This window comes from Terrapene carolina, unplaced genomic scaffold, assembly GCF_002925995.2.
Source record: "Terrapene carolina triunguis isolate 2854851 unplaced genomic scaffold, T_m_triunguis-2.0 Scaffold62, whole genome shotgun sequence".
Classification (NCBI taxonomy): Eukaryota; Metazoa; Chordata; order Testudines; family Emydidae; genus Terrapene; species Terrapene triunguis.
This window is the reverse complement of record NW_020664413.1, coordinates 36,082,376-36,090,816: the sequence shown is the minus strand read 5'-3', so window position 1 is coordinate 36,090,816 and position 8,441 is coordinate 36,082,376. Positions and strand designations below refer to the sequence as shown.

Here is an 8,441-nt window from a genome sequence, read left to right as displayed (position 1 = left end):
CCCCCTGCCAGAAAGTCACATAGCCGACACATACACGCAGTCCCCCCCAGGAGTGCTGGCAGGCTCCATTGAAATAACCAGTGCACCAGTGCGGAGCCTGTCATTCCGGGAGTTTAGAAGCATCATTTGCATCAGAACACTAAACCCGCCCCCCGCCACAGTCTGCGTCCCCGGTTTAAAACATTCCCGCGAAAACAGCAATACAGACAACGGTGTTCATTAACAAAATAGAACTGATTTTATTTTTTGGGAAGGGGAAGAGGGTGAAGGGGGTATGTAACTGGAGAGGATAGTCAAAATGAACTGGGTAAAGAAACGGGGGCAGGTTCAGCATCTGTGTCCACAAACTTAACAGTCACCGGTTAGCCTGCTCAGTCTGGAATCTTGCTTTCAAAGCCTCCCGGATGCACAGCACGTCCCGCTGGGATATTCTAATCGCCCGGCTGTCTGGCTGGGCGTAATCAGCAGCCAGGCTATTTGCCTCAACCTCCCACCCCGCCATAAAGGTCTCCCCCTTGCTCTCACAGAGATTGTGGATTGTGTTATAGCAAGCTGCTATAACAATGGGGATATTGGTTTCGCTGAAATCACAGCGAGTCAGTAAGCTTCTCCATCTCCCTTTGAGACGGCCAAAAGCACACTCCACTACCATTCTGCACTTGCTCAGACGGTAGTTGAACAGTTCTTTTTCTGTGTCCAGGGCGCCAGTATAGGGCTTCATGAGCCAGGGCATTAGCGGGTAGGCTGGGTCCCCGAGGATCACTGTAGGCATCTCCACATCCCCAACAGTTATCTTGTGGTCCGGGAAGAAAATACCTTCCTGCAGCCGTCTAAACAGACCAGAGTTCCTGAACACGCGAGCGTCATGAACCTTGCCCGGCCATCCGATGTTGATGTTTGTAAAACGTCCCCTATGGTCCACCAGTGCTTGCAGCACCATTGAAAAGTAGCCCTTTCTGTTGATGTACTGGCTGGCCTGGTGGTCCGGTCCCAGGATAGGGATGTGAGTCCCATCGATAGCCCCACCGCAGTTTGGGAATCCCATCGCGGCAAAGCCATCTATGATGACCTGCGCGTTTCCCAGGGTCACTACCTTTGAGAGCAGTACCTTAACGATTGCGTTGGCTACTTGCATCACAACAACCCCCACGGTAGATTTGCCCACACCAAAGTGGTTCGCGACTGACCGGTAGCTGTCCGGCGTTGCAAGCTTCCAGAGGGCTATGGCCACTCGCTTCTGGACAGTCAGGGCTGCTCGCATCCGGGTGTCACTGCGCTTCAGGGCAGGGGACAGCAACTCACAAAGTTCGAGAAAAGTCCCCTTCCGCATGCGAAAGTTTCGCAGCCACTGGGATTCATCCCAGACCTGAAGCACTATGCGGTCCCACCAGTCCGTGCTTGTTTCCCGGGCCCAGAATCGCCGTTCCACAATATCCACATGACCCATTGCCACCATGATGTCCTGGGCGCTGGGGCTCGTGGTTTCTGACAGCTCTGTGCTACTCTCCGACTTCAGGCCATCACGGCGGTGTCGTAGCCTCCTCGCCTGATTTCTCTGCATCTGCCTCAGGGAAAGGTGTATGATAAGCTGCGAGGTGTTGAGAACGGCCACAACTGCAGCGATGGTCGCAGCGTGATCCATGATCGCAGTGCTGTGGCGTCCGCGCTGTCACTGACCAGAAAAGTGCGCGAACTGATTTCCCGCTGGCGCTTTCATGGAGGGAGGGAGGGCGTTAGTGACGGACGGATGACGACACATTTTTTTACCCAGAAGGCATTGGCGGCTCGACCCAGAATTCCGATGGGCAGCGGGGACTGCGGGAACTGTGGGATAGCTGCCCACAGTGCACCGCTTCCAATATCGACGCTCGCCCCGTTAGTGTGGACTCACAAAGTCGAATTACTCTCCTTAGTGTGGACACACACGTTCGACTTTGCAATATCGATTCCACATATTCGATTTAAGTAAAATCGAACTACCCTCGTAGTCTAGACATACCCTAAGGTGCCACAAGTACTCCTGTTCTTTTTGCGGATACAGACTAACACAGCTGCTACTCTGAAACCTAAAATCTTTGGAAACATATTTTTTAAAGTTGGTGAAATTTCATAAACATGTGTATTGTTATGGAGATGACACACAGTAAATTAGTGTTCCCTTTTTCTAAAAGCAATGAACATTGTTATGAACACACTAAACCTCTGTGACTGATTAATTTAAAATAATGTCTGTTTCAGTGAGTTAAATATGTAGTTATCTGGAATGATTACTTTATGAAGGCTTAAGAGTACATTTAAAATATAAAATCAGCTTAGAAATACTGATTAAGAAAATGTAAAACAGAGAAGAGCTGCATCATGTATTCCATAATATTTAATGTTGTATTCAGCAAGACAGCTGACTCACCCTTACTACAAAGTTTTTGCAAATAAATGTCTGACAAACTTCAGGGCATATCAAAAAACCTGTGACTTACATTTTTTATTCCCAAGTTTAGTGCTTTTAATTAGGTACCTTCTGCATGTCCATTCTGCGTGAGGGAGAGGGTACAGGGGTCTCTGCGAGGAACTGTGACTCTCCACCACCGTGAGGCGGGCCGGGCGTCTTGTTGTTCTTTCTGCCTTGACCCTCCACCCCCGCCCCCGCTGGGCTGCAAGCTCAGGCTGCCATCGGGCATAGGGGCACCAGTTTAATAATACTGCATAGGGCTTGCGGGGCCGGTGAGCCCCAGCCATGGAGGAGCCGGCGTGGCACAGGGGGGCAGGCGCCCTGCAAAGGCGGCGGCGCCACTAGCGGGGAGCAGTTGCGCCCCCTACCCATCCTGCCCAGGCTGCGGCCTGGCGCCCCCGGGGAGCCCCTGCAAACTGCAGCAGATGCATGCAGGCAGAGGCCCCCATGCACCCCCCACCTCCCCCCTCGCCATGCTCGGGCTTTGCGGCTCCCAGGCATGTGAGCTGCTGCCAGGGCGCGGGGCCCTGAGACTGCTCCGGGAGGGGGAGGGGCAGCGGCGGCTCACACTCCTGGGAGCCGCAAAGCCCAAGCGTGGCGAGGGGGGACGTGGGGGGGTGCACGGGGGTCTCTGCCCACATGCATCTGCTGCAGGAGCCCCCAGAAGGCAGCTCCTCCCTGCCGAGCTGCTGCAGCGGCCCAAGCCCAGCAAAGCCAGTGAGTGGACTCGGGGCGGGGACTGCCGGGGTGGTGGGGAGAGGGCTTGCGGGGGGGCTGTGCGCCCTCCAGGGAGTTCAGGGGGCGGGGAGGGGGGAACCTGGTCTGGGGAGCAGCCCCTGGGCACGGCTGGCCCCTGGGGTCTATAAAGGCTCGTTGGGATTTGACCCTGAATGAACCGATGTTACCGGGGCGAGGGGGGGCGCAAGGTGGAAGTTTTGCCTAGGGTGCAAAATATCCTTGCACCGGCCCTGCCTCCAGTTGAGCCTGACTGAGTTCAGGATCTCAAAATTGGGGGGGAGGCATGGATTCTCCTGTTTCCCCCCACTTTTTAATGGCCTTTTCACCCCACCATCTCCACCACCGATGAGCTATATCTTTGACTTGAGACCTCAGTTATAAAGATACAGTACAAAACTAAGAGTACTTTAGCACCGGCAGGTCCAGGTACTCCTGTTGGTCCCGATAATCCACGTACACCTCTCTGACCTTGATCACCCTACACAAATGAAGAAACATTATTCTACATTTTATCAATATGGTTAGCAAAAAGTCATTTGAAAGCTCTTGTAAAAATCAATCAGACCAGGGCCACACAGGTCTTTTTGGGACCCAGGGCAAAATCTGAAACTGAGCCCCCCGCTTCCAAAAATAACTACCACTGAAGGAAGGTGGGTGGAGGAGTTGGAGAGCAAGCCTACCCTGCACTCACCTCACAGGTGTGGGTCCTGTCCCACAGGGCTTGGCCTGCCTCCCTGCTCGAGGTGCTATGACCAGACATGCAGGGTTGCAGCACCACTCAGTTTGGCCCAGCGACCCCTTCTTCCATTATGACAGAGGGGTTGCTGGGCTAAATTTCAGTTAGTCATTGCGACCTCACACAATAGGTTGCAATGCCACTCACTCAGATTTGCCTGACTGTCCCTCTGTCATGATGGAGGGGTTACTGGGCCAAACCTGAGCGGTGCTATCACCCCATATGCTGGGTCACAACACCACTTGGTTTGATGCCCCTCTCAAAAGTGGGGCCCAGGGCAAACTACCTGTTTCGCTCCTGCTGCCCTAGAGGGCCATGAACTCAACAGGGGCCTTATTCTATAGCTGCTGCACATGAGAAATTTCCATTAACTTCAATGGGAAGTCAATTAATTCAACTTCAATTGAAGTCAATGGGCCAAATTCTCCTCTAATTACATCTGTGTAAATCAGGTGTAGCTTCTTGAATGGCAATGGTTCTACACTGGTATAAAACCATTGTGAAGAGAATCCGACCCAAAAGGAGTTGTTTGCTTGCATCAGCAAAGTCAAGTCTAGTGAGTGGAATCAAATAATAGAGAAATCATTTACATGAAATGATTTTAATAAAAAAACCACATAAATAATTGGAGACTCATTTTTTAAAGGTAAATACACTATATATCTTTTTGTCCGTCAAGGAAAATCACAAGCCAGAACACTCACCCTGATTAGTCTATTTATATACTTCTAGACAGAAAAATGCTAAGATCGAGTGTAGGTTGTAAAGGGATAACTATTAACACATTATTAGAACACAGTTATAACAAAAATACACATGAGATAGTGGTTCAGAAAACCTAAACATTTGAAATTCTGGAAAGTTCCAGCCCCAGCCATAACTGTCTCTTTACCCTGTAGGATATCACCTAAATATATTTCCTAGAGAGGAAAACTTTTGAACTCATCTTAGATACCGTAATCGCCATACTTCACTTTCCCTTAGCCCTTAAAATTTATTGTTATGGTGACCCTCAATCTATGTAAAGAGGACTGGATGTGGCTTCATCCAGACACTGTCAACACCATTTTTTCAGGTGTCTAGAGGGATTGCTAGAGAATGATCAGAGGTGTTTCATACAAACATCTATTTGCTACTCGTCTGAGTAAGGATTACTCAATCTGAGTAAGGGCTCACATATCTGAGGATCTGCAGGATTGGAGCCTGTAGCAGTGTGTTGTATTGCTACTGGATTGTTGGGCTGCCCAGCTCCACAATGAAAACTTACCTTTAATTGTATTTTATCAGTTTCACTACATTTTTTTTATTGAGCTAAGACTGAAACCAACTCTGCAGTCAGCCTATTTCACAGTATCATTCATAAAATCACATAGTGCACTTTTTCTTCACTGGATTTATTTATACTCCACCAAATGGGGAAAACTGTGACAAATCTATTCCCTGAGCATTGCTTTTGCTAACTTTAATTTTCACAAGGAATTCTTACCTTCTCACCCTGTATTCCAATCCCTGGGGCACCCTCTGGACCTCGAAGGCCAGGTACTCCTGGCTCCCCCTGTAATGAAAAAAATCAAATCAGCACTTGAATGTAGTTGTATTTTAATTAGTTTTATTATTAAGTTGTAAGGCTGGAGACAGAAGTCCTCTCTTTAGTCATAGAAACTGTATACCCAGGTAGCAGGTCCTGCATTGCTTACTCAGAGTAAGAGATACCTCAGAAGAGTTTGTATATACATTTGTTATAAGATAAATTCTGAATTAGTTTGAATCAACTGCAGCTCAGAAGGAGCAGGAGTGGAATCCTGGCCCCTTTAAAGTCAATGACAAAACTCCCATTGACTTCAATAGGGCCTCAGGTTTTCAGACAGCCTCATTTATGAACTCTTGCAGGGATGCACAAGGTGACATGTTTCTGGCGATAAATGATGTCATGCTCAGTACATTATTTTTAAACATGTAATGCAAACTTTATTATAATGTTTAGCCACTAGGTGGCCCCTTGCATAACATACTGTACCTGAGCTGGTAATAGCTAGAGCAAGTAGTGCAGAGGTGGGCAAACTATGGCCCGCGGGCCACATCCGGCCCGTGGGACCCTCCTGCCCGGCCCCTGAGCTCCTTGCCCGGGAGGCGAGGCCCCGGCTCTTCCCCTGCTGTTCCTCCTCCCCCACAGCCTCAGCTCGCTGCGCTGCTGGCGCAATGCTCTGGGCGGTGGGGCTCTTGCAGATATGTGGCCTGACCCGGTGCTCTGTGCTGCGCGGTGGCGTGGCTGCCTGTCCTGGTGCTCTGGGCAGCGTGGCTGTAGTGCCGCCAGCCACTGGTGCTCCAGGCAGCACGGTAAGGGGGCAAGGAGCAGGGGGGGTTGGATAGAGGGCAGGGGGGTTCGGGGTGGTAGTCGGGGTGTGGGGGTGTGGATAGGGGTTGGGGCAGTCAGAGGGCAGGGAACAGGGAGGGATGGATGGGGCAGGGGTCCCGGAGGGGCTGTCAGGGGACAGGGAATGGGGGGGTTGGATGGGGCAGGAATCCCGGGCGGGCCATCATGGGGTGAGAAACGGGGGGGGACGTTGGAAAAGGGGTGGGGGCCGGGCTATGCCTGATTGTTTGGGGAGGCACAACCTCCCCTAACTGGCCCTCCATACAATTTTGGAAACCCGATGTGGCCCTCAGGCGAAAAAGTTTTCCCGCCCCTGAACTAGTGCATTAAAGTGTCTTAGAGTATGTCTACACACTGAAAATGCTTCGGCGGCACTGCTGTTGCACTTCAGTGTAGACACTACCTATGCCGACCAGAGGGGTTTTCCCACTGGTGTAGGTAATCCACCTCCCCAAGAGGCAGTAGCATTATTTACACTGGAGGTTAGGTTGGCATAGCTATGTCTCTCAGGGGCATAGACTATTTTTCCAGGTATGTAGAAATAATGTACTTGAAAGTCATAACATGTCGCAGTGTTATAGAGAAACTATATTTGTCAAAGGAAACACTGACAAAGGAAACACAATGAACTTATGACTGCCTGATGGACCTTCAGCCTGGAGCCAAGGTTCCCTTCGGTCATATATATGCCTCTCTGAACCAGAACTTCAGGCTCTTCGCACCTATCTGCAAGAAAACCTACAGAAGGGGCTTATCCATCCATCCACATGTCTGGTGGGGGCCGCGATCTTCTTTGTTAAGAAGAAGGATGGCCCCTTGAGGCCCTGCATTGATTATTGGGCACTCAACAAGGTGACTATTCAGAACTGATATCCCTGCTTCCTGTCATCCACGAACAGGGCTGCCCGGGGGGTGGGGGAGGGCAAGTGGGGCAATTTGTCCCAGGCCCTGGGCCCCGCAGGGCCCCCACGAGCCCTGGCCGAGAATCCCTTTCCTGGCTAGAGGCGCTTTTTAATTTTTACTCACCCGGTGGCGCTCCAGGTCTTCGGCGGCGGGGGGTCCTTCACGTCGCTCCGGGACTTCGGCGGCACTTCGGCGGCGGGGGGTCCTTCAGTGCCGCGGAAGACCCGGAGCCAGTGAAGGACCTGCCGCCGCAGACTCGGAGCACCGCCCGGTGAGTACAAGCACTGCCGCGGGTGGCGCCTTTTTTTACGTCCGCTCCCCTGCTTTGCCCCAGACCCTCTGAATCCTCTGGGTGGCTCTGTCCATGAACTCTTAGATTAACTGCACTCCACTCGAATTTTCACAAAACTAGACCTGAGCGGGGCCTATAGCCTAGTGTGTGTGAGAGGGAGACAAGTGGAAGATGACTTTCCATGCAAACTATGGTCACTTTGAGTATTTGATCATGCTGTTCAGTCTATGCCATACCCCAGCAACCCTCCAGCACCTTCATGGACATGCTGGACTGATCTGGGGAAAACTTCCTGCTTAATTCCACTCCTCTCCGCACCGCAGCTTTGGGCCAATAACCATTTGGGGCCAAGAAGAATACTGGCCTCCTCCCTTGCTAACTTCGCTACTAGGAAAGTAATAGATTCAGCTGCACTGCCCTAGAACTGCCTGATTAATCACAGTGCCTGTTGGCTGCAGGATCAGCAGCCTGATTTATAAGCCCAACAGCAATGGCAAAGCACTGGCTGCTCAGCACAAATGCCCACAGATTTTCTGCCTTCCTCTGCTTGCCTCATTCCTAGCCCTGCTCCTGCCTTCCTCCAGCCTCGACCCTGCTCTGCACCTGGCCTTGTTCCAGTCCTGTCCCAGCCTTGCTCCTGCCTTGGAACCAGCCCTGTTCCTGCTTTCCATGACTCCAGATAACACAGTTCTGACCCTTAGCTCTGCTTCTTGGCTCTGACTCTCTGGACCCTTGGCTCTGGCATGTCGGCTCTGACAACTAGGCCTGACTGCCTACGACCTGGTCCCCTGACAACAGGTAACTCAAAAAATGGCTGAACATATTTCTGTGAAAGATTTCCCTCAAAATATACTTTTGGGCTGAGAATTTTGAACCTCCCCTCCCCAAAAATTGATTAATTCATTAATTAATTTATTTTTGAGAAAGAAAAAAGGCACTGTCATAAATA

The 8,441-nt window shown here is 51.0% G+C and overlaps 1 protein-coding gene across 1 annotated transcript in view; it reads right to left on the bottom strand.

Annotated features, from left to right (window-relative positions):
• The window catches only part of LOC112111655 (collagen alpha-1(XXVIII) chain-like), a 64,644-nt gene that overhangs the window by 22,514 nt on the left and 33,689 nt on the right, over positions 1–8,441 (bottom strand). Inside the window, exons 19-20 of the mRNA XM_024207196.2 lie at positions 5,410–5,478; positions 3,594–3,665 (exon numbers count right to left, since the gene is read on the bottom strand). Of these exons, the coding sequence (XP_024062964.1) occupies positions 3,594–3,665; positions 5,410–5,478 (141 nt within the window). The remainder of the gene's footprint in view (positions 1–3,593; positions 3,666–5,409; positions 5,479–8,441) is intronic.